This window comes from Globicephala melas, chromosome 7, assembly GCF_963455315.2.
Source record: "Globicephala melas chromosome 7, mGloMel1.2, whole genome shotgun sequence".
In the NCBI taxonomy this organism is placed as follows: domain Eukaryota; kingdom Metazoa; phylum Chordata; class Mammalia; order Artiodactyla; family Delphinidae; genus Globicephala; species Globicephala melas.
Genome location: NC_083320.1, coordinates 109,316,312 through 109,343,197, shown reverse-complemented (window position 1 = coordinate 109,343,197; position 26,886 = coordinate 109,316,312). Strand labels below are relative to the sequence as shown.

The 26,886-nt window shown below is 41.4% G+C and overlaps 1 protein-coding gene across 7 annotated transcripts in view; it reads left to right on the top strand.

The window, feature by feature from the left end:
* SAP130 (Sin3A associated protein 130) overlaps window positions 1-24,572 on the top strand; it is a 75,483-nt gene extending 50,911 nt beyond the window's left edge. For 6 of the 7 annotated variants that reach the window (XM_030840442.2, XM_030840441.2, XM_030840439.2 and 3 more), the window contains 5 exons: window positions 3,308-3,556; window positions 3,738-3,863; window positions 21,422-21,525; window positions 23,306-23,419; window positions 23,642-24,572. In XM_030840442.2, coding sequence (XP_030696302.1) covers window positions 3,308-3,556; window positions 3,738-3,863; window positions 21,422-21,525; window positions 23,306-23,419; window positions 23,642-23,800 — 752 coding nt within the window. In that variant the 3' untranslated portion in view covers window positions 23,801-24,572. The remainder of the gene's footprint in view (window positions 1-3,307; window positions 3,557-3,737; window positions 3,864-21,421; window positions 21,526-23,305; window positions 23,420-23,641) is intronic. The other variant, XM_070046024.1, reaches the window with a different exon arrangement.
* The last annotated feature ends 2,314 nt before the right edge of the window (window positions 24,573-26,886 follow it).

Genomic DNA, 26,886 nt, shown 5'->3' with positions numbered 1-26,886 from the left:
TACAGTTTTTAAACCTGCTGTGTATTTATTTGCTTATTTATTTTCATTTTATTATGCCAGGAAATATCCTTCTATGGCACCCATATTTAGCCTCAGCACTTCCGTTGAAAGGTACTGTGGATAACCCTGGAGGGGAAAGGAAATGGTCTCACTTTTGCTGTTCATCTGCTCTTTCAATGTACTGGGTACTTCCTCTTAACCTCTCGGTACTAGGAAGTCGGCAGTGTCCTTGCTCAAACCGTAGGGCTCTGCACCGGCCTTTGTCCTGTAGGGCTCTGCGCCAGGCACTGATGATACAACCTTGTACAAAACAAGCACAACTCCATCCTCTTGGAACTTACCTTCTCGCAAGGGCAACAGACGGTAAAATGAAGTAGAGACAAAATATAAGGGAGAGTTAGGGCTGGAGCTGTGATTTTTAAGAATGCTTTAAAGGAGAGGCCTTGCTGAGGAAATGATCTTTGAGCAGAGACATTAAAGAGATGAAATGCTGGCCACGAGGATGTCTGGAAGAAAGTCATTTCAGACCGGGAGAGCAGTAAATGTAAAAGCCTTGTGTGCTCAAAGAATAGCAGAGGCAACGGCAGATGGAGCTCAGTAAATGAGGGGAGCGGGATGGACAAGGTCAGAGAAACAGGGTCAAGACTGTGAGAGCCTGTGGGCCACGGTAAGGCCTTCGGCTTTGCTGAGGGAGGTGGGAGCTATCAGAGGGTTCCGAGCAGAAGAGAGACTTGAGCTCACTTCCATTTTTAACAGACCACTCTGGCTGCTCTGTGGGAAAAAGACTGGGAACAAGGGTGGAATTAGGGAGATGTGTTTAGAGCCTGCTGCATTAATTGCAGGGACTAGTGAAGGTTTCAGCCAGGGTAGTAGCAGTACCAGTAGTATGAAGTGGTGAGAGTCTAGATATATTATTGAAGTAGAACTGAGAGGATTTCTTTATTAAGATGGAATGTTGTGTGTGAGGAACGGCATCAGAGGCAACTATAAAGTTTTTGGCCTTAGTGTATGGAAGCATAGAGTTGCTGGCAGTTGAGGTAGGGGAGGGGGCGGGGGGTGGGGCTCCATTGTGTAGGGAGAGATCAGGAGTTAGTTTTTAATCTTATCCATTAAGTTAGATCTTAATGGATAAGATCATCTGAGGAATGAGCGCACGATAAAAAACAGAAGCAGCTGTGAACTGAACCCTGCAGCACTGCACCATTTTGAGGAGGGAGAGGAGGCCGAAGCTAGCACGGGAGACTAAGTGGAGGGGCCAGAGTGAGAGGGAGAAAGCGTAGAGTATGATGTCCTAGAAAGCCAGGACAAGGGTCATGACTGATGAGAGATCAGTAAGGTAAGAACTGAGCAGGACCATTGGATTTAGCAGTATGAAGGTCATGCAGATCTCGAGAAGAGCAGTTTCCACGTAATGATATTGGCCACAGCATGATGGGGAGTGGGTTCAAGAGAAAGCTGGGAAACAACTTAGAGACAGGGAGTATAAACAGCACTTGAGGAGTTTGTTATAAAGCGCTAGAAAAAGGAAGGGCAATATCTGAAGGGAAATGATGCCAAGAGGAAGTTATTTTTAAGACAGGACAAATGAGTTTTGTATGTTAATGGGAGTGATCCAGTAGAGGGGAAAGAAGTGATGATGCAGGAAAAAGAGACGAATTCCTGAAGCGATGTCTGAGGAGGTGAGAGTGGGTGGGACCTATTGTGTATGTGAAGGAATCTGTGTCTGCTGAAATCACAGAGAGAAAGGAAGTGCCTGGTCACAATGCATGTAAGTACGTATAGCTGGTGGGAATTTACGGACATTTCCTTCTGATTATTTCTATATTTTCCAGTAAGATAGAAAGCAGGGTCATAGCTGAGGGCAGGGGTGATATAGGAGGTGTTGAGGGTGAATGGACTTGGCAGACGCGGGAGGATCGTCCAGCAGCAAGGGCCTGCTCGAGGTCAGCAAGCATGCTAACAGGACACCTGTGCCCGTTGCTGTGTGTTTTTCTCTGGCTACACTCAGCTGCACAGGTGCAAACTAGTTGGACAGTTGGATTTAACCTGTTGTGCTTTTTGCTCAGTGAGTACAGTGAAGCAAAAGAAAGGACAATAAACGAATAAAGTGAATAAAATTAATGGGAGAATTAAAACCCAGTGATAGGAGAGAGTGGACATTTGAGGGATGAGTGACAGCAAATAAGTGGTATGATTAATGGATAATAGTCCCTAATGGGGTCTAGGAATTATTGGAGGCAAGTTACTAAGAGAAGTGACCTAGAAAGATAGTCGGGCTATCTTTGGGCTGGAAAGTCAGATGCTAGAAATTGAGATGTGATGACAGAGTGACGGGTATGACTGTTGGGAGTGGGTGGCTGAGGAAGGGTGGAGGGAAAGGATAGGCCAAGGATATATGGTATAGAAGAGTTGAGGTGAAGTTTTCTCATGGTTTGCGTGTCCCCAGACACATGATCCATACAAGCCCAAACAAATGATGTTAACATTGTACTGAGAATGCTGCTTATCTGGGGGCAGTGGACTGTGGTAGTTAAATAGTCCAGGCTCCAAAGCCAGACTGCCTCTGTCAGCTCCCAGCTGTCCCACTTCCTACTTGTGTGATTTGTGCCACGTTTTCTCATCTTTAAATTGGGGCATAATATAATGCCTACTTGCTCAGATTACTTTTAAGATTATATCAGTTAATGGGTTATCTCCTAGAAATCAATGCTCAAAGGCTTGAAAAACAGTGGCTTGAACATGTAAGGTTTTATTGTCTCCCTTGAAGCGAATCCTGAGGCAGACAGTCCAGGCATGGTATGTGGACTCCATAAAATCATTAGGGATCCAGGCTCCTATCACCCCTAGCATTTGACCCTCATGCTCTTGATTTAAGATAGCTGCTGGAACTCCAGCTATGCCATCTGAGTTCCAGGGTCACAGGAAGAAGACGAGGAGTGGGTCATGCCTTCTTTCTTTTAAGGAAACTTCTTAAGAGTGCTACAGAGCACTTGTATTTTCATTTCAAAAGGCCACAATGAACTGTAAGGGAGACTAGTAAATATGGTCTTCCAGCCAAGTGACAGTGTGCCCATTTCAAAGTGAGGGGTGCTCGTGCTAAGGGAGGTGAAGATGTGAGGTATTAGAAAGCAGTGGGCAGCCTCTGCTACAGTTGGAGTGCTTAGCATAGCGCTGGGCATGTCGGAAGACTCCATAAATGTTAGCTCTTTTTCCTGTCTTCCTCATCTTTCTCATTGATGGAAATCAAGTGACACTTTCCACTGTGTTTGGGCTCTCATGCATGTGTGCACCCTTTTTCCTATGACAGCAGTTCCCCCCCTGGCTACCAACAGTGTGTCTCCGTCTCTTGCATTGCTGGCTAACAACCTGTCCATGCCTACAAGTGACCTACCACCCGGTGCTTCGCCAAGGAAAAAGCCTCGGAAGCAGCAGCACGTGATTTCAACAGAAGAAGGGGACATGATGGAGACAAACAGCACTGATGATGAGAAGTCCACTGCCAAGAGTCTTCTGGTGAAGGCAGAGAAGCGCAAGTCTCCTCCCAAGGAGTATATCGGTAATGCTCACTTGAGCTAAATTTTGTCACAAGAAGCTTCCCACTTAAGTCAGGGGTCCATCCCTGAGGCTGTTTACATAGCCAGGTTTCACTTACGGCTTACCTGCAGGAATTATACCAGGAAGATTGTTGCAAATAGATAGTAAGCTATTTAATGTCTTCTTTTTCTTCTCTTGAATAGATGAAGAAGGTGTGAGGTATGTCCCAGTGCGTCCAAGACCTCCCATTACCTTGCTCCGTCACTATCGGAACCCCTGGAAAGCTGCATACCACCACTTTCAGCGGTACAGTGACGTCCGGGTCAAAGGTCAGTTTCCCCAGAAATGTTCGGTGTTAACACTTGCAATGGGTCTTTCAGTCAGCTATATTGAAATCACAGTAGAATAGAAAAACAGAATCACAGTTTCCTAGTTTCAAAAAGAACCATAAGTTTTTGTTATAAAATCTCAAGACTTTATTGTTTAACTTAGATAGAATACACAGTTGAGCATAAAATTTGGAAAATTATCCTTTGCCTCAGAAAGCTTTGTGTACTTTACTGGAAACACAGTCTAATGAATAAATGACAACATGTGTTGCCAGCTCCCCAAGTGGTCACAGATGACCTCTTTAGCCCTCAAAGTGGTTGAGGAAGAGCTATACTAGACTGTTACTGGACATGGTCCACAGTAGTTCCAGGATGCTCAGATATACATGTGTGATAAGCCCCAGGAAGTATATTTTCCAAAAGACGTTTTGTTCAACATATGTGAAGCTCTTGGAATGGTCTAGTACAAGCACTCAGTGAATGTCTTTGTGGTTTTGAACTTGAGAATAACATTCTCATTCATTAACCCACTTATAATAAAAATGGCTGATAGTACTTTGCGAATATCTGCAAATATTTCTAGGGATAGACTTCGTGTCATTAATCTCAAATATAATCATTGCACAGAGAAGTGTAAGTTTTCAGAGAATTGGTCATATTTCCCATTCCCTCAAATAAACTTTACTTGGAAGCTTCCTTGAAGCCTCAAGATGAGTCTGATTTGGATGGTACTGACTAATTAATGCCTATCAGCAGGAGTGAAGGTCCTGACAGTTCACTATCTGAATGGAAGTACAGAGGTGGCTGCACTGCCCAGCTTTTCTTCCTCACAAGTACACCCTGAGGATTGAAAAGAGGGTGAGATTTTGAAAGAGAAATCAGAGAATGTTGGCCTTTGGTGGAGGCAGGATATGAGCCACCAGACATTTCTTCACACCACAGGAATTCCATATCGTAGCAGGAAAGTATTTACAGTTTTCCCTGGTAACATGTTAAGCCATAAAAGATTCTTATTGCTTATTGGAACTCACTCTTCAAAAGCTATCTCAGGAAAGGTTATTTGACAGCTGAAAATACTGATGATTCCTAAATCTTCTGTTTGGGTATGTACATATTAATCACCTTGTGCCAAGTCTCTTGACTATTAAACTTTAATTGAACTATTTTGCCTAAGCTTTAAAGTCATATTCATACAAAGAAATAAAGGTGGAGTACTAAAAACAGGTAATTCACAGGGAGGAAAGAAAAGAGAAATAGGGGAATAAGAAGCACAGAAAACAAATAATAACATGGCAGGCTTAGCCTTACATATCAGTAATTACCTTAAATGTAAATAGTCTGGAAGTACCAATTAAAACACAGATGGGCAGAGAGGATAAAAAAAAAGATCCAACTATATTATGTCTGTAAGAAACTTCAGATACAGTGTGTCAGTAGAGTGACAGTAAAAGGGTGGAAAAATATGTACAATGCAAAAACTAATCAAAAAACAAGAGCAGTTATAATAATATCAAATAAAAGTAGACTTCAGAGGAAAGAAAATTACTAAAAATGAAAAAAGGCATTACATACTGATTAAAACTATATAGGCAACAAAAATCATGAGCTTCAGAATATATGAAGCAAAAACAGCTGAAAGGAGTATAGGCAAATGTGCAGTCATAGTTAGACCTTCGACACCCTCTTCTCGGCAGTTGATAGAAGTACTTTACAGAAAATCAGAAGGATATACAAGAAGTGAACACCACGAACCAACATCTAGTAGACATTATAGGACACTAGAACTGCAGCAGAATACATATTCTCTCAAGTGCACACAGAACATGTAAAGACAGACCATATTTAGGATCATAAACCTCAACAAATTAGGGAGAATTGAAATCATATACAAAAATATAAAGTATCTTCATTGACCATAATGGAATCAAACTAGAAACCAGTGACAGATAAAACCTCCAAGCCATGGATTAAGCAACACACTTCTAAATAATGGGTCAGAGAGGAAGTCTAAAGGGAAGTTTTTAAAAATACTTAAAACTGAATGAAGATAAAAGAACAACATACCAAAATATGTGGAAGGCAGCTAAAGCAGTGCCAACAGGAAAATCTATAGCACTAAATGTTTATATCAAAACAGAGGAGGAGGGCTTCCCTGGTGGCGCAGTGGTTGAGAGTCCGCCTGCCAATGCAGGGGACACGGGTTCGTGCCCCGGTCCGGGAAGATCCCACATGCCGCAGAGCGGTTGGGCCCGTGAGCCACGGCCGCTGAGCCTGCGCGTCCGGAGCCTGTGCTCCACAATGGGAGAGGCCACAACAGTGAGAGGCCTGGATACCACGAAAAAAAAAGAGGAAATACCTCAGTCACAGTTTCTACATCAAAAAACGAGAAAAAGAAGAACAACATAAACTCAAAGCAGGTACAAGGAAGAAAATAGTGAAAAAAGCAGAAATCAGTGAAATTGAAAACAGAAAGTAATAAAATGAAAAAGCTAATTCTTTAAAAGAAAAATCAATAAAATAAATCTCTAGCAAGACTGAAGAAGGTAGAAGAGAGAGGACATAAATCATGAATATGAAGAAGGAAACAGGAGAGGCAGCACTGCAAACGTCTGCAGACAACAGCCGTACACTTACTGCATATGCAAGCATGGCAACAAACAGTGCTTGACACATGATATTCTGTGTCAGAGATTAGCTCAAGATGGCAGAGTAGAAGGATGTGAGCTCAGCCCTTCTTTAAAAAACACCAAAACCACAACTAACTGCTGAACAACCATCAACCAAAAAAAAAGCACTAGAACCTACTGAAAAAGATAGCCTACATCCAAAGATGAAGAAGCCACAAAGAGATGATCGGAGGGGCGCAGTCGCTATAAAATCAAATCCCATACCCTCCAGGTGAGCAACTCACAAACTGGAAAACAGTTATACCACAGACGTTCTCCCACAGGAGTGAAAGTTCTGAGCCCCACATCAGGCTTCCCAGCCTGGCAGTCTGACAAGAGAAGGAGGAGCCCCCAGAGAATCTGGCTTTGAAGGCCAGCAGGGTTTGATTGCAGAAATTCCACAGGACTGGGAGGAAAAGAAACTCCAGTCTTGGGGGGGCACACACAAGGTCCCATGCACACCAGGACCCAGGTGTAAAAAGCAGTGACCCCATAAGAGACAGGCAGACCTACCTGCTAGTATTGGATGGTCTCCTGCCGAGGTGGGGGATGGCCGTGGCTCACTACAGGGACAATAACACCAGCAGCAGCAGTTCTGGGGAGTACTCGTTGGAGTGAGCCCTCCCAGAGGCCACCATTAGCCCCACCCAACAGCCTGTAGGCTCCATGCTGTAACACCTCAGGCCAAATGACCAACAGGGCAGAACACAGCCCCACCCCTCAGCAGACATGCAGCTTAAAGTCTTCCTGAGCACGGCCCTGCCCACCAGAGGAACAAGACACAGCTCCACCCACCACTGGGCAGGATCCAGTCCCTCACATCAGGAAGCCTGCACAAGCCTAATCTAGCCTCATCCACCTGAGGGCAGACAGCAGAAGCAAGAACTACAATCCTGCAGCCTGCGGAATGGAAACCACAATCACAGAAATTTAGACAAAATGAAACGGCAGAGGAATACGTCCCAGATGAAAGAACAAGGTAAAAACCACAGAAGAACAACTAAGTGAAGTAGAGATAGGCAACCTACCAGAAAAAGAATTCAAAATAATGATAGCAGAGGTGATCCAAGACCTCGGAAAAAATGGAGGCAGAGATCGAGAATATGCAAGAAATGTTTAACAAAGACCCAGAAGAGCTAAAGAACAAACAAACAGAGGTGAACAACACTATAACTAAAATGAAAATTACACTAGAAGGATCGATAGCACAATAACTGAGGCAGAAAAATGGATAAGTGACCTGCAAGACAGAATGGTATAAATCACTGCCATGGAACAGAATAAAGAAAAAAGAATGAAAAGAAATGAAGACAGTCTGAGAGACCTCTGGGACAACATTAAATGCACCAACATTTGCATTATAGGGGTCCCAGAAGGAGGAGAGAGAAAGAACCTAAGAAAATATGTGAAGAGATAATAGCTGACAACTTCTCTAACATGGGAAAGGAAACAGTCAACCAAGTCCAGGAAGCGCAGAGCATCCCAGGCAGAATAATTCCAAGGAGGAACACGCTGAGACACATAGTAATCAAACTGACAAAAATTAAAGACAGAAAAAAATATTAAAAGCAACAACGGAAAAGCAACAAATAACATACAAAGGAACTCCCATGAAGTTATCGGCTGATTTCTTAGCAGAAACTTTGCAGGCCAGAAGGGAGTGGTGAGATATATTTACAGTGAGGAAAGGGAAGAACCTACAACCAAGATTACTCTACCCAACAAGGCTCTCATTCAGATTCGACAGAGAAATCAAAAGCTTTACAAACAAGCAGAAGCTAGGAAAATTCAGCACCACCAGACCAGCTTTGCAACAAATTCTAAAGGAACTTCTCTAAGTGAAAAAGAAGAGACCAAAACTACTATAGAAACAAGAAAATTACAATTGGAAAAGCTCACCAGTAAAAGGCAAACATACAGTAAAGGTAGGAAATCATCGGCACACAATATGATATCAAAACCAGCAAAATTGTGAGAAGAGGAGAGCACAAATGCAGGATGTTGGAAATGGATTTGAAATTAAAAGACCAGCAACTTAAAACAATCTTATTTATATATAGACTGCTATATCAAAACCTCATGGTAACCGCAAACTGAAAATCTACAATAGATACACAAAAACGGAATCCAAACACAGCATCAAATCACAAGGGAAGAGAACAAAGAGGAAGGGAAGAAAAACCACCTGCAATAACAAATCCAAAATAGTTAACAAAATGGCAATAAGAACACAGATATCGATAATTACCTTAAATGTAAACAGATTAAATACTCTAACGGAAAGACATAGACTGGCTGAATGGATACAAAAACAAGACCTGTATGTATGCTGTCTACAAGAGACCCACTTCAGATCTAGAGACACATACAGAATGAAAGTGAAGAGACGGGAAAAGGTATTCCATGCAAATGGAGATCAGAAGAAAGCTGGAGTAGCAATACTCATAAAAGACAAAATAGACTTTAAAATAAAGACTATTACAAGAGACAATGAAGGACACTACATAATGATCAAGGGATCAATCTAAGAAGATATAATAGTTGTAAATAGATATTCACTCAACATAGGAGCACCTCAATATATAAGGCAAATATTTTAAAAAAAATATATATATATATATAAGGCAAATATTAACAGCTATAAAGGGAGAAATTGACAGTAACACAGTAATACTGGAGGACTTTAACACCCTGCATTCAAAAATGAACAGATCATCCAGACAGAAAATCAGTAAGGAAGCACAGGCCTTAAATGACACATTAGACCAGATGGACTTAATTGATATTTTTAGAGCATTCCATACAAAAGCAGCAGAATACATATTCTTCTCAAGTGCACATGGAACATTCTCCAGGATAGATTACATCTTGGGTCACAAATCAATCCTCAGTAAATTTTAGAAACTGAAATCATATCAAGCATCTTTTCCAACCACAACGCTATGAGATGAGAAATCAACTACAAGAAAAAACTGCAAAAACCGCAAGCATGTGGAGGCTAAACAATATGCTACTAAACAACCAATGGGTCACTGAAGAAATCAAAGAGGCAATCAGAAAATACCTAGAGACAAATGAAAATGAAAACACAATGATCCAAAACCTATGGGATGCAGCAAAAAAAAGTTCTAAGAGGGAAGTTTATAGTAATACAATCTTAGCTCAGGAAACAAGAAAAATCTCAAATAAACAATCTAACCTTATACCTAAAGCGATTAGAGAAAGAAGAACAAACAAAACCCAAAGTTAGAAGAAATCATAAAGATCAGAGCAGAAATAAATGAAATACAGATGAAGAAAACAATAGCAAAGATGAATAAAACTAAAAGCTGGTTCTTTGAAAAGAAACAAAATTGATAAACCTTTAGCCAGGCTCATCAAGAAAAAAAAGAGGGCTCAAATCAGTAAGATTAGAAATGAAAAAGGAGAAGTTACAACTGACACCACAGAAATACAAAGGATCGTAAGAGACTACTACATGCACCTATATGAACAGACCAATCACAAGTACTGAAATTGAAACTGTGATTAAGAAACTCCCAACAACAAAAGCCCAGGACCAGATGGCTTCACAGTTGATTTCTATCAAACATTTAGAGAAGCACTAACACCTATCCTTCTGAAAACTGTTTCAGAAAATTGCAGAGGAAGGAATACTCCCAAGCTCATTCTATGAGACCACCATCACCCTGATACCAAAGCTAGACAAAGATACCACAAAAAAAGAAAGTTACAGGCCAATATCACTGATGAACATAGACGCAAAAATCCTCAACAAAATACTAGCAAACCGAATCCAATAACACATTAAAAGGGTCATACACCATGATCAAGTGGGATTTATCCCAGGGTGCAAGGATTTTTCAATATCTGCAAATCAATCCATGTGATACACCATATTAACAAATAATTGAAGAATAAAATCTATATGATCATCTCAATAGGTGCAGAAAAAGCTTTTGACAAAATTCAATACCCATTTATGATAAAAACTCTCCAGAAAGTGGACATAGAGGGAACATACCTCAACATAATAAAGACCATATATGACAATCCTACAGCTAACATCATACTCAACGGTGAAAAGCTGAAAGCATTTCCTGGAAGGTCAGGAGCAAGACAAGGATGGCCACTCTCGCTACTTTTATTCAACATAGTTTTGGAAGTCCTAACCACAGCAATCGGAGAAGGAAAAAAAAAAGTCATCCAAATTGGAAAAGAAGAAGTAAAACTCACTTTTTGCAGATGACATGTCATTAGACATAGAAAATCCTAAAGATGCTACCAGAAAACTACTAGAGCTCATCAGTGAATTGAGTAAAGTTACAGCATATAAAATTAATACACAGAAATCTGTTGCATTTCTATACACTAACAGCAAAAGATCAGAAAGAGAAATTAAAGAAACAATCCCATTTACCACCACATCATAAAGAATAAAGTACCTAGGAATGAACCTACCTAAGGAGGCAAAAGACCTGTACTCCAAAAACTCTAAGATGCTGATGAAAGAAATCAAAGATGACCCAACCACATGGAAAGATATACTGTGTTCTTGGATTGGAAGAATCAATATTCTCAAAATGACTATACCACCCAAGGCAATCTACAGTCTTAAAATTTGTATGGAGATATGAAAGACCCCGTATTAGCCAAAGCAATCTTGAAAGAGAAAAATGGAGCTGGAGGGATCACGCTCCCTGACTTCAGACTATACTACAAAGCTATAGTCATCACAACAGTATGTTACTGGCACAAAAACAGAAATACACATCAATGGAACAGGATAGGAAGACCAGAAGTAAACCCATGCACCTGTGGTCAATTAATCTATGACAGAGGAGGCAATGGAGGAGAGATAGTACAATACAGTGGAGGGGGGACAGTCTTCAATAAATGGTGCTGGAAAACTGGACAGCTACATGTCAGAAAATGAAGTTAGAACATTCTTTAACACCATACACAAAAATAAACTCAAAATGGATTAAAGACCTAAATGTAAGACGAGACATTATAAAACTCTTAGAGGAAAACAGGCAGAACACTCTCTGACATAAATTGCAGCAGTATCTTTTTTGATCCATCTCCCAGAGTAATGGAAATAAAAACAAAAATAAACAAATGGGACCTGATTAAACTAAAAAGCTTTGTACAGCAAAGGAGACCATAAACAAAACAAGAAGACAACCCACAGAATGGAAGAAAATATTTGCAAGTGATGCAGCTCACAAGGGATTAGTCTCCAAAATTTACCAACAGCTCATGCAGCTAGCTCAGTGTCATCAAAACAAACAACCCAATCAAAAAATGGGCGGAAGACCTAAATAGACATTTCTCCAAAGAAGACATACAGATGGTCAAGAGGCACATGAAAAGATGTTCAACCTCACTAACTATTAGAGAAATGCATATCAAAACTACAATGAGATACCACCTCACACCAGTCAGAATGGCTATTGTCAAAAAATCTACAAACAATAAATGCTGGAAAGGGTGTGGAGAAAAGGGAATCTTCCTACACTATTAGTGGGAATGTAAATTAGTACAGCCACTACGGAGAACAGCATGGAGGTTCCTTAAACAACTGAAAATAGAAGTACCATATGATCTAGCAGTCCCACTCCTGGGTATATATTGGAGAAAAACATGGTTCGAAAGGATACATGCACCCTGATGTTCATTGTAGCAGTATTTACAATAGCCAAGACATGGAAGCAACCATAGTGCCCATCAACAGAGGAATGGATTAAGAAGGTGTGGTACATATATACAATAGAATATTACCCAGCCATTACACAGAATGAAATAATGCCATTTGCAGCAACATGGATGGAGATTATCATACTAAGTGAAGTATATCATACAGAAAAAGACAAATATCGTATGATTTCGCTTATATGTGGGGGGAAAAAAAACATACGAATGAACTTCTTTACAAAACGGAAACAGACTCAAAGACTTAGAGAACGAACTTATTGTTACCAGGAGGGAAGAGTGGTGGGGAGGGATAGATTGGGAGTTTGGAATTGACATGTACAGACTGCTGTATTTAAAATAGATAACCAACAAGTACCTACTGTGTAGCACAGGCAAGTCTGCTCAGTATGCTGTAATAACCTAAATGGGAAAAGAATTTGAAAAAGAATAGATACATGTGTATGTATAACTGAATCACATTCCTGTACTCCCGAAACCAACACAACATTGTTGGTCAACTGTACTCCAATATGAAATAAAAATTTTTTAAAAAGAAGGAAACAGGATATTACTAAGACTGTGCAGCCATTAAAAGCATAAGGAAATACTACAAACAACTTTATGCCCATAAAGTCAGCTGCTTAGATGAAGTAGACCAATTCCTTAAAAGCCACATACTAGCAAAACTCAGTCAGAAACAGGCAACCTGAATAGTCTTATAACCATTAAATAAGTTGAATCCATAATTTAAAAGCTTCCAAAGAGGACTCTATAGGCTCAGATACTTTTACTGGGAAATTCTACCAAACGTTTTTTTTTTTGTTTTTTGTTTTTTGTTTTGCGGTACGCGGGCCTCTCACTGTTGTGGCCTCTCCTGTTGCGGAGCACAGGCTCCGGACGCGCAGGCTCATCAGCCATGGCTCACGGGCCCAGCCGCTCTGCGGCATGTGGGATCTTCCCGGACCGGGGCACGAACCTGTGTCCCCTGCATCGGCAGGCGGACTCTCAACCACTGCGCCACCAGGGAAGCCCTACCAAACGTTTAAAGAAGAATCAACACCAATTTCCTACAATCTCTTTCAAATATAGGAGGGAACACTTCATTTTATGAAGCCAATATTTTCCTGATACAGAAACAAGACAGAGTACAAATATAGAAAACTACATATCAATATTCCTTAATGAATATAGTTGTAAAAATTCTTAACAAAATGTTAGCAAATTTAATCCAGCAATATCTAAGTAGAATTTTGCACCTTGATCAAGTAGGATTTGTTACAGCTCTGCAAGGTTAGTTCAGCATTTGAAAATCAGTGTAATTCACTGTTTTTAACAGGCTATATTAATTTCCTAGGGCTGCCATAACAAAGTACTACAAGGTGGATAGCCTAAAATAACAAATATATTCTCTCATAGTTCTGGAGGCCAGAAGTCCAAAATCAAGGTATCAGCCGGATCATGCCCTCTCTGAAGGCTGTAGAAAAGAATCCTTCCTTGCCTCTTTTTAGCTTCTGGTGGTTGCCAGCAACCCTAGTTATTCTTCAGCCTGCTGCTGCATTACTCCAGTTTCTGCCCCCGTCTCCAACAGAGCATTCCTCCCTGTGTTTCTTGACTCTTTGGATTTAGAACCACCCTAATTCAGTATGACTTCTTACTGCATCTGCAAAGACCCTCTTCCAAATAAGATCACGTTCACAAGTACCAAGGGTTAGAACTTAAACATCTTTTGGAGGGACACAGTTCAACCCACAACAGAAGCTAAAGAAAAATCACATGATCATATCAATTAATGCAGAAAATTTGTTTGACAAAATTCAAAACGTTTTCATGATAAAAACTCAAAAATAGAGAAGGAGGAAGACTTCCTCAACTTGATAAAAAGTCTACAAAAAAACTAGAGCTAACATTATACTTAATGCTAAAGACTGAATGCTTTCTACCTGAGATTAGCAAAAGGATAAGACTGTCTTCTGTCACCACTCTTAACTTAGGATAGAACTGGAAGTTCTAGCCACATCATAAAGTAAGGAAAAAAGAGATAGAAGCCTATAGAGGTTGGAAAGGAATAAATAAAACTATTTGCAAATGACATCATTGTCTACATAGAAAATCTCAAAAAAAACCCTGAAACTAGTAAATAAGTTCAGCAAGGTCACAGGCTACAATATCAACATGAAAAAAATCAATTATAATTTTAGATACCTGGAATGTTGTGGAAACATATTGAAAGCATAATGCCATTTACAATTATTCCCCCCAAAGTGATATACTCAGGTACAAATCTAGCAAAACATGTACAGGGCGTGTTTGCTGAAAGCTGAAAAATGCTGATGAAAGAAGATCTAAATAAAGAGACATACAGCACTCATGATTAGAAAAACTCAAAGATGTCAGTTCTCCCTAGATTGACCAATACATTTACTGCAATTTCTACCAAAATCACAGAGGTTTTTGTAAACTTAGTAAAGCTTGTTCTAAACATTATGTGGAGAGGCACAGGGACTAGAATAGGTAAAATAATCTTGAAAAACAACAGAAATCTTCTTACCAAATCTTCTTTAGCTTCAGTACTCAAAACAGCATGGTGTTTGCAGAAGGATAGACGTATTGATGACAGGAATGGAATAAAAAATGCAGAAATAGACTCACACAAATATGGCCAACTGATTTTTGACCAAAGTGCAAAAGGAATTCAATGGAGGAAGGAGAGTCTCTTTAACAGATAATGCTGGACATCCATATGTTTGGTGGGGGCAGGGGGGACCTCAACCTAATCCTCACACTTCATGCAAAAATTAACTCAAAATGGATAATAGATTTAAATGTAAAACTATAAAACTTTTAGGAAAAAAACCTAGGAGAAGGTCTTCAAAACCTAGGGCATGGTGAACAATTCTTAGACATAACACCAAAAACACCATCTCTAAAAGAAAAACAATAAATTGGACTTCATAAAACGTTTTTTTATCTGTGAAAGACCCTATTAGGAGAATGAAAAGACAAGCTATAGACTGGGAGGGAATATTAGCAAACTACATCTCTAATAAAGGACTCATGTCTAGGATTATATATTAGGAACTCTCAGTACTTAACAGTAAATAAAAACAATAATCCAGTTAGAAAATGGACAAAGGCATAAAGAGACATTTCACCAAAGAAGATACATGGATGGCAAGCACCTGAGAAGATGTCCAAGGGAATATAAATCCTGGTCCTTAAGTGTGGGCTATGTAGAGACTTCGTTCCAAAGTGTGCAGTGTGGAAGAGGGTGTCTCTCTCTCTTTACAGTGGAGACATGTGACAAACATCACCTCAGCCAGGTGATCAAAGTCAATTTCAATAGTAATGAATCATGTAATAATACGTACCCTTCTCAGGCAGTGATGACAATGGTACTTCTCTATGTCTCCTCTCAAAAATCTATAACCACTATCTAATCCTAACAAAAACATCAGACAAATCTAACTAGAAGGTCATCCTACAAAATAGTTAACCAGTACTCTTTAAAACTGTCAACGTCATCAGAAGCAAGGGAAGTCTGAGAAGCCATCAAGCCAGAAGGAGTCTCAGGAGACACGACAAGTAAATGTACTGTGGTATGTTGACTGGATTCTGGAACAGAAAGCAGTAAAATTTAATTTTTAAAAAGCGTTTATCCCTAGCCATTAGAGGAACTTAAATTGAGATGCCTACCAAAATAACTGAAATTAGGGAATTCCCTGGCAGTCCAGTGGTTAGGGCTTGGCGCTTTCACTGCCGGGGACCAGGGTTCAATCCCTGGTCAGGGAACTAAGATCCCACAAGCCACGCAGCACAGCCAAAATAACTGAAGTTAAAAATACTGATAATGCCAAGTGGGGATGTAGAGAAACTAGATCTCTCATACATTCCTTTGAGCATTTTGAATGTTATCCCACTGCTTTCTAGCCTCCATTGTTTCTCTAGAGAAGTCAGCTGTTGATTTTATTGGGGTTATCTTGTAAATGATGCATCATGTTTTGTCTTGCTCCTTTGAAGATTTTCTCAACTTTGACTTTCAACATTTTTATAATACTATAATATGTCTATTTGTATCTTTGCATTTATCATACTTAGGGTTCCTTGAGCTTCCTGGATATATAGTTTATTGGTTTTCAGTAAATGTGAGAAGTCTTCAGCCATTTTTTCTTTGAATATTTCTCCTCCTTTCTCTCTTTTCCTTTTGGTACTCCTTTATACATGTTTTGGTGCTCTTAATGGTGTTTCATGTTTCTTTGAGGCCCTGTTCATTCTTCATTTCTTTCTCCCTTCAGTTCTTCAGTGCTGTTGCTCTGTCTTCAACTCTACTAATTCTCTTGTACCAGTTCAGATCTACTGTTAAGCCCCTCTAGTAGATTTTTAACATTTTGTTTACTGTACTTTTTAACTCCAGAATTTCCATTTGGTTCTTTTCTTAGAAAGTAATTTCTGTCTCTCTACTGATTTTCTCTATTTAATGTGACATGATCATCATACCTTCTTTTACTTCTTCACTCATGCTTTTCATTCTGTGAATTTATTCATAACAGCTACTTTGAAATCTTTTTCTGATAAATCTGACATCTGATCACTCTCTCAAGCAGTTTCTGGTGCCTGTTTCTTTTTCCCTGTGTATGGGTCATACTTTCCTGTTTCTTTGCATGCCTCATAATTTTTGTTAGAAACTGGACATTTTAGATACTATATTGTAGCAACTCCTGGCACTGATCTCCCCATCTCTTCCAAGACCCACTATAGTTATTTGCTGTTTGCTTGTTTATCTGTTTAGCGACTGGCTGGATTCTTTTAGTGAAGTCTAATCACCTGCACCCTGCCAACACCACCAAGTGTTAATAAGCCTCTGACATTACTCCTTGGGGACGCGCAGCTTTGGGTGCCCACAGTCACCTGGGAAGACAGTGGCATTAGTACGGTTCTCCCCCACTGTTTGCCTGACTACATCCAGCTGATAAACCCCACTACTTGCTTGCCATTTGATTTCCTAGAACACAGTACTGGAATTTGACCTTAAACACAAATTCCTCTGCAAACTAATCCAGTCGTATTGTAGCTCCTTGCCAGAATGGTTTTGAGGTCAGTGTTTGATGTTTGTTCTGCCCCCAGGAGAGCTCCTGCCAGCTGTCTTACTCTTTGTTCTCTCCTGAAAACTGGTCAGCCCACAGCCTAGGCCGCGCCTTTCACTGGGTCTGTCCGTTTCCTCCCACTTTGACTGCACTCTCCGCTGCTTTGGGGAGCATATGAACTTGCGTACTCTGTTGAAAATGGAGCCACCTCCTTTGGGAAGAGATTAGAAGCTTCCTGTGCTATGGCCTGTTTCTCCCTCCAGGCAGAATCTCTGAGCCTAGGGCTCTGGAGGTGGGAGTGGGACAGTGACAGCCTTTTCTCCGAGTAACACCTTGCTCTAGGAGGTGATCACTCAGGGTAGGGGAAGAGGAGTGAGTAGCCTGGGGTATGTCCGCTTGGTTTGCCTCTCCTAATGTGACGCCACCATTTAACAAGCCAGGAGAAGGGCTCCTGGGGCCCCAGTGTTCTCAGCACGCCTTGCCTAAGGTACAGTCTCCATCCCACAAGTGGGGTTGAGCAAAAGAAGGGAGCCCCCACGTCAGTTCGACTCGCCCGGGACTTGGCCTCAGCAGCAGGGAGCACGGAGCAGGATGAGAAATGTCTCGCTTCTCCTTGGAGGACAGCCATCTCCCTAGCGGCTGGCGGAGAGGGGGCTCTGTGGGCTGGGATGCAGCAATCTGGGATGGAGTCACCGCCTCTCAACTGGAGAGAGGAGAGAGGGAGCGGTCTTGGTTTAAATACCACAGACTTCCTGTTCTTTCCACATTTTCGTAGATTTGCTTGAGTAGATGTTTCTGCTTTGCTCTTTGCCCTTAGGACCTTTCCCAGAGGTTTAGTGTTATTTAAAAGTTTTCCCCAGTTTCACTGGGGAAGCAGCTTAGAAGAACACTGTCATATCACAAGTCAGTTGTCTCTTATACATTGCTGAGCTACTCTGGAAAAAAAAAATTTTATAAAAACCAAACATACACTTACCATATGACCCAACAGTTGCACTCCTGGGCGTTTATCCCAGAAAAATGAAAACCTGTGTTCACACAAAAATCCGTACACAGGTGTTCATAGCAACTTTTTGGTAATAGCCAAAATCTGGAAACAATACAAATGACGTCAAACGGTTAAACAAACTATAGTGCCATTGAATACTACTCAGGAATGGAAAGGAAAGAACTATTGATCATGTAATAGCCTAGATGGATCTCAGGGGCATTGTGCTGATGCTTAGTGGAAACAGCTAATCTTAGGAGGACACATACCAAAAAGAAAAAAAAGAAGACATATCACGTGATTCTATCTATATAGCAGTCTCTAAGTGACAAAATTATAGATAGAGAACAAATGAGTGGATTTGGGGGTTAATCATGGGGCAGGGGTGGTGTGACCATAAAGGTGTGGCACAGGAGAGATGTCTGGTGATGCAATAGTTCTGAATCTCGATTGCGGTGGCAGTCACGTCAGTAAAATGATGTAATGGCGTGTACTCACTTTACATCAGTGGCGGTTCCCTGGGTGCGATACTGTACTACAGTTATTAAGATGTAGACAGTGGTGAAGGAGAAATACCTGACCTCTCTTTACTGTCTTTTTTCCCCAGTAATAGCTTTATTGCACTATAATTCATGTAGCATGCAATTCATCTGTTAACATGTACAGTTCAGTGATTTTTAGTATGTTCACAGTTGCACGTCCATCACTACGGTGAGTTTTAAAACATTTTCATTACCCCAATAAGAGACTCCACGACCCTTAGCCATCCTCCCCAGTCCTGCCATGTTCACTCCTCCCTATACCCCCAGCCCTAGGCAACCTCTGATCTGCTTTCCATCTCTGTAGATTTCCAGTGCTGGACATTTCCTATGAACGGAATCATGTATTATACAGTCTTCTGTGACAGGCTTATTCCACGTAGTGTAATGTTTTCAAGGTTCAGCCATGTAGCATGTGTGAGTACTTCATTCCATTTTCCTGCCGAATAATCTTCTATTTTATGGATATATACCACATTTTATTTATCCATTCATCACTTGATGGGCATTTCGGTTGTTACCACTTTTTGATTATTATGAATAATGGTGCTGTGATCATTTGTGTCTGCATTGTTTTTATAAATTTATTTTATTTATTTTTGGCTGCGTGGGGTCTTCATTGCTGCGCGTGGGCTTCCTCTAGTTGCAGCGAGCAGGGGCTACTCTTTGTTGCGATGCGCGGGCTTCTCATTGTGGTGGGTCCTCTCGTTGTGGAGCACGGGCTCTAGGCGTGCAGGCTTCAGTAGTTGTGGCTCGTGGGCTCTAGAGCGCAGGCTCAGCAGTTGTGGCGCACAGGCTTAGTTGCTTCGCAGCATGTGGGATCTTCCCGGACCAGGGCTCGAACCCGTGTCCCCTGCATTGGCAGGTGGATTCTTAACCACTGCACCACCAGGGAAGCCCCATGTGTCTACATTTTTGTGGGAACATCTGTTTTCATTTCTCTTGGACATATACGTAGGAATAGAATTTCTGGGTTATTTGCTAGCTATAGTTAACATTCTAGCAACTCCCAGACCGTTTTCCAAAGTAAATACATTTTTCCCACCGGCAGGGCATGAGGATACTTCGGATTTCTCCATATCCTCACCAGCACTGTCTCTTTTTTTTATTACAGCATCCTAATGGGTCGGAAGTGGTACTTCACTGTGGTTTTGACTTACATTTCCCTAATGCCTAATGATGTTGAATATCTTCATGTGATGTTGGCCATTTGTATATGTTTTTTGGAAGAAATGTCTTTTGGGATCCTTTGCCCTTTTTAATTGTTTTGTCTTTTTATCATTGAGTAGTAAGAATTCTTCCTATGTTTTAGATACAGGTCCCTTACCAGATATATCTCTAGACTATCTTTGCAACTTCTGTGAAACTAAAAAGTTTTTTTTAATGCTCGTAATGAAATATACACATCCATCTAAAACTGGTGAAATCTGAATAGGGTCAGTGGACTCTGTCAGTGTCATGGTTGTGATATTGACTGTAGTTTTGCAGGATCTTACCACTGGGGGAAAGTGGATAAAGAGTACACAGGATCCACAACATTGTAAAGCAATTATAATCCAATAAAGATGTGAAAAAAAAAAAGTACACGGGATCTCCCTGTATTATTCCTTACAATTGTATGTGAATCTACAGTTCTCTCAAAAAGGTTAAAATTCTTTCATCCCATTCATGCTAATATTTGTCTAGTAGACAGAGGTTTTTTTTAATTGCTCTGAGAAGTAAAGTTCGTCAGTTTTAGGTTCACAATCATATCAAAAGAGATATTCCATGTCCCACCCCCACCCCCTCCCGAACATGCACAGCCTCCCCTACCGTCAACACCACCACCAAGTGGTGCATTTGTTGCATCTGCTGAACCTAAACTGACATACAAGTATCACCCAAAGTTCATCATTTACGGTCCAGTTTGGTCTTGGCATTGCATACTGTATCAGTTTTGACAAACATATAGGTAGGGTTTTTTCGACATTAATTTCTAAAATAACAAAATAAGTTTTTTAATTAAAAAAATGTTTTTTAATTATCCGTGTACTATGTAATTACATTTTAAGTCCTAGTTAAACAGTGATATGAAAACTTCACAGATACAGCTAAACTCACCTTTGACAGGTACCCCTCAATCCTAGTTTCTTTCCCCAGTCCAAATGATACAATTCCTATTTATTTTACTACAGTGCTGGTTACTGGACTTTTCTACTTACATTTAAATGTGACTCAGGTTGGAGCCCTGTGACTTCTCCAAGATCTAGATAACACCACGGAGCTTCTAAGCTTCATGCCCAAACTCTCCACATGCTGGCAAGCTTCACACATGAGCAAGGCTCCAACCCACTAAAGACCATTTCCTTCATTTAAGAGTTTAGAGTACTAACTTACTCTCTTTTGAACTCACTAGATTAGCACAAGTAGGTCTGTAAAGAATTCTTCTGGTGTGGACAAAAAGAGCTTTTATTCATGTTGTGACTTGTATTTTCAGTGACTTAAAGATATTTAAGTAAAGCTCTTAATAAGGTAGTGGCTTGAACACAAATGACTTTAGCTCTATAAAAATTGAAATATACTTTTTTTTTTTTTTTAATGGTTCCAGAGGAGAAGAAAGCTATGCTGCAGGAAATAGCTAATCAGAAAGGAGTATCCTGTCGTGCCCAAGGCTGGAAGGTTCACCTCTGTGCTGCCCAGTTGCTGCAGCTGGTAGGTGGCGCTCTAGCAGTTGTTACGCCCTGCTGAAAAGAAGGATGGATGCTGGAGACGTCTGAGTTCATAGAACGTTTTCTTTAGAGTGATTCCGAAACGTTCCCAGTTAACGTGGGTCATGGTAGAATTTTTATGTGTGCTGTGTGATATTATAATTACTGTTACCTATTCTGTGGATGGATGTAATTGTAATCTAAATATATCTTAGTTTTGGTCCCCATAAGTGAAATATACTGAACAACTTAAGTTTGTAAGATGTACAGTTAAGGTTCAGTGTTACCTGTTGCCGTGACATCTGAAAAAGAGGGGGCGTCAGATGACCCAGCTGTGTAAGCTCCTCCTCCTCACGCTGCTCCTTGTCGTGGGGACCAGGCACAGTTCCCACTTCTTCCTGAATAGTGGGCTTCAGTTCTCTGCCAGCTTGCGATACTCAGATAAGCCGGTGACATCCTCCCGGGAGCACCAGGGGGCACCGCTCCCTCTTGATACTGCAGTGCCTGCCTCCTACAGCCCCTACTCCTTCACTCCGTTCCCTGCTTGTCATGGAGTGCAGCCCCCATGTGGCCGTGCGTGGTGTGCGGTGTCCTCTTCCCCTGGGCTGTGAGTATACTGACTAGTAAACTGCTGTTGATCTCTTCTGTCCAATGTGTTAGGTGTTCAGCCCTTTCCATAACCCTAGGCGGGAATCCTTCCTTCAACAAGGTAAAGAGGAGGTGATCAAAATAATAACCTCGGGTTTCCCTGGTGGCGCAGTGGTTGAGAGTCCGCCTGCCGATGCAGGGGACACGGGTTCGTGCCCCGGTCCAGGAAGATCCCACATGCCGTGGAGCGGCTGGGCCCGTGAGCCATGGCTGCTGAGCCTGCACGTCCGGAGCCCGTGCTCCGCAACGGGAGAGGCCACAACAGTGAGAGGCCCACGTACCGCAAAATATAAAAATAAAAAAAAAAACCTCACAAAGTCTTTCCATCTTTGGAGTAGCAATGATCTGAAGAACACTGTCTTTCATGAGTATTGTTTTTCAAGTAGTGCCGTGGCCAGGTTTTATGTGGCATAAAAGCATATTCTCTGAAACTTACAGGCTTGTTTTTCAGAGGGATTGTGAATTCCTGGCGGAATGTAAAAGTTATCCTTGGACTTCCCTGGCGGTCCAGTGGTTAAGACTCTGCACTTCCACTGCAGGGGGCACGGGTTTGATCCCTGGTCGAGGAGCTAAGATCCTACATGCCGTGTGGTGCGACCAAACAAACAAACAAATAAATAAATAAGTTATCCTGGGGGCTCCCCTGATGGCACAGTGGTTGGGAATCCACCTGCCAATGCAGGGGACACGGGTTCGCGCCCTGGTCCGGGAAGATCCCACATGCCGCGGAGCAGCTAAGCCTGTGCGCCACAACTCCTGAGCCTGCGCTCTAGAGCCAGTGAGCCACAACTACTGAAGCCTGAGTGCCTAGAGCCCACGCACCCAGCAAAGAGTAGCCCCCACTCACTGCAACTAGAGAAAGCCCGTGTGCAGCAACGAAGACCCAATGCAGCCAAAAATAAATAAACTAATTTAAAAACAAAAGTTGTCCTGGAAGATGGACTCTGAATTATGGCAAATTGTAATGTAAATTGTTGATCAATTTTCTTTACTGCATCTTAGTCATTGGGAGAAATGATTTTATCACCCAAACAGATCCGATACCAGTTTACGCAGGTGATTCAGGGTGGGTTGTTTGCCTGAGTTTGACAGAAGTATCTCCGAGGTCATGACGCCCTCCCTCTTGTTTGTTGCAGACAAATCTAGAACACGATGTTTATGAAAGACTCACCAACCTACAAGAAGGGATCATCCCAAAGAAAAAAGCAGCAACTGATGATGATTTACACCGAATAAATGAACTAATACAGGTTTGAAGGAGTCCTTTCCCTCTCCTTACGTCTCCCTTTCCCTCTCTCGTCCACTAATGTCTTTAGTAAAAACCTGTTACTTCAGCCTGCATTGTCAAGAAACACTAAAACCTTTTTTCTGTGTGAAAGCCTCAAAATGGCTCAATCCAAAGGTGAGAAGTTCTTTAAAAGCCACATTGTTCCGAAGATTACTTACTGACGATGTGATGTCTTTTGTTTCAGGGGAATATGCAGAGGTGTAAACTTGTGATGGATCAAATCAGTGAGGCCAGAGACTCCATGCTTAAGGTTTTAGATCACAAAGATCGTGTCCTGAAGCTTCTAAATAAGAATGGGACTGTCAAGAAGGTGTCAAAATTGAAGCGAAAGGAAAAAGTCTAGACCCCGAATCAGGACTTTGGAAACAGAATTTATGAAGAATGGTGTTGGGGGTGGGGGAGGGCTTTGGTTATTTTCAAAGCAGAACATTGAAATTAAGACAGCGTTCCTTAACTCATGCTCGAAAGCAGAGGGGCCCACAGCATCCAGTGACACAGAAGGATCGGAGCTGATCTGACACAGTGGACTCCAGTCTTTCTTTCAGGCGTCTCCCTCTTAGACTTACCATGTCGTCCATGATTCCTGATGCATCAGTGTCTCCCAGTTGGAATCGGTGACACAAGTGACTGGCTGGCGTTTTTCGGCCTTCCAGTTGATAAACTGTATTTATCTGCTGGATTCCTGCAGGACCCATACTGAGCCTGGACTGAAAGTATCCACTCAGACCATCTGTTCTCTCTCTACGCTGAAAATCGAACCTCTTCCCTTCACCCCAGTCGGTCCTTACTCTGACCTTCAGATGCCCACGCTGGCCTTCTAAAGCAGTGCCATGGCACCGAGAGACCTGCCACATCTCACTTTAAAGGGTTTGAACTATCGATTCTTGTCATTTTTTTAAAGAACCATTTCAAAGTGAAATTGTTATATTGTCTGTCCTGCGTGTGTCAGAGTTGGGTTTTTGTGGAGGTTCGGAGCAGGCAGCACCGTAAGTTGCTCTGAGATCTTTGTTCTGAAGTACGTTCTTGGTTACCTGTACTTCTGTAGCTGGTGTGATGCTGTTGATTGTATGTACCACACATCTCCAAACGTTAATAAAGGACTCAAAGAGGTTTTTGTACAGAAGCAGTTTACATCTTTTTATAAGTTAATCAGTGCTGTACTGCACATCGCTCGAGTGTTTACCCTACTGTAGTTTCTCTCACGTTGTTGAGTCTACTCTGTTAAAGTTTTGTTGTTCCACATAGAGTTCCACTTACCCTCGTATCTTGAAGATGTCACAGATGGTGAAGCCTGTTGGCTTTTGGTTATCTTAAATACGAGACTACCTTGTATCCCACTGCAGATAGAAATTGGTCATGTTATAGGACAATTAGGGGTAGAGCTTCCAGGAGAGTGGAGTTTCTTTACAAGGTTGCTTCCTGTGAACTAGCTCAAGTGGGAAGCCCAGCCTTGCTTTTTGCCTTGACCTGCACAGATCTGAGACAGGAGTCTATGCCGAGTGATCCAGTCTTTGGGACCAGAGATGGCCCTCCTGGGACAGCCTTCCTCGAACTGGGATGGTAAACTCTCATCTGTTGTAGGATTGGGGAAGAGAGAAGCAAAGCAGGCTTTCAGCCTTCCCCCGGTTAGGCCACATGGCCTGCATGGCATAAGCTAAAGAGGTCCTCGGAACAGTCAAGGCTGCTTCACTAGAGTGTTTCAACCTGAAGATATTACTGACTGTGTACTAGACGGTGCCGGTTTAGCGTTGTGTGCAGTATAGTGCCTGTGCTAGCACAGGGCTCCTTGCCTCCATTTCTCATCTGTGCATGTTGCCCAGGAATATGTGATGTGCTGGCTCTGAAGGACAGGACCCAGGTACTTTGGATCCTGCTTTATAGACCTATTCTGTCTCAAAGAATTGTTACCTCTGTTTAAACAAAACTTCGATAACCCTGGTCAAAGGAAGATTGTCAGTACAAACTTTGCTGTCAGTGCAGGTTAGAACGGTGGTGTTTTCTGTTTTCCCTCGCCTTATGAGGACAATGTGATCAGAAGATAGGAGAGGGTGGAGGGGGAGATGAATTATATGTGTGTACAGCATTATTTAAAAACAAAGCACCTTAAAGTATACAGTCTGATAAGATCTTACATACATATATGCCCATGAAACCATCACCACGATCAAGAGAGTGAAGATATCAGACCCCACATTTTCCCTGTGCCTCTTTGTGATTTCTTGCCTCTCACCCCTCCCTGCCTCACCACCCCCCATCTCCAGGCAAAGATTAATCTGCTTTCTGTCACTCCAGATTGCATTTTCTGGAATTGCATTTGAACGAAATCACACAGTATATTCTTTTTTGAGGGAGGGAGTCTGGCTTCTCTTACTCAGCATAATGGAAATTTATGCTGAGATTTGCTCATGTGGCTTATTTCAATAGTTCATTGCTTTTATTGCTGAGTAGCAAGCATTCCATCGTATGGATATGAATATTCCTTCCACAAGTTGTTTCTGCATTCACCTGTGGAAAGACATTCAGGTTGTTAGGTTTTGGTTATTACAGACACAGCTACTTTGTACGTTTCTGTCCTTTGTATGGATAAATGTCAGCACACACCTTAATTGGTGATTTTATGTTGGTTGTACTTTCCAGGGATTTATGACCAGGAGATAGTGCTGAGAAGTCCAGACACCCAGTGGCTCTTGGTCCAGAAAACTATCATTCACATACTTAAAGATGAGAAAGAATTAGAAATATATTTGAGGTAGGACGTCGATATGGTTTCTGTTCTTTACAGTAGAAAATTAAACATAAACCTGGGGGAAAAAGTTTTTCTGTTTTGTTTTTCTTTTTAATATTTATTTATTTATTTGGCTGAGTCATGTCCTAGTTGCGGCATGCAAACTCTTAGTTGCAGCGTGGGGATCTAGTTCCCTGACCAGGGATTGAACCCAGGCCCCCCTGCATTGGGAGCGGGGAGTCTTAGCCACTGGACCACCAGGGAAGTCCCTGGGGAAACAGTTTGAATCCATCTGCGTGGTCTAGAAAATCTTTCATATTATTTTCTTAAACCTAGGTATTTCAAAAGATCATTAAATAGAAAATGCTTTAGAATATTTTCATTGATTTTTATCATAGTAATAATATAGAATCACACAGTTTTAGAGTTTAGAAGTTATTTAGAGGTTATATATAGTCCAGCCCAACCTGTGATGAAATGGACACCTTTGAAAGGATGTTAAGTTTTTGTACTTTTTTATGTAAAATACAGCACAGGTAAAGAAAAGTACATGAAACAAATGTATAGCTTTATAAGTTCTTAAAAGAAGAACAACTTTGAAATGGTCCCCCAGAGTAAGAAATAGAACTTCGCTAGCCACAGAATGCTCTATCCCAATCACAGCGCTCTACCTCTCCCTAAAATAACCACTATCTTGACTTTTC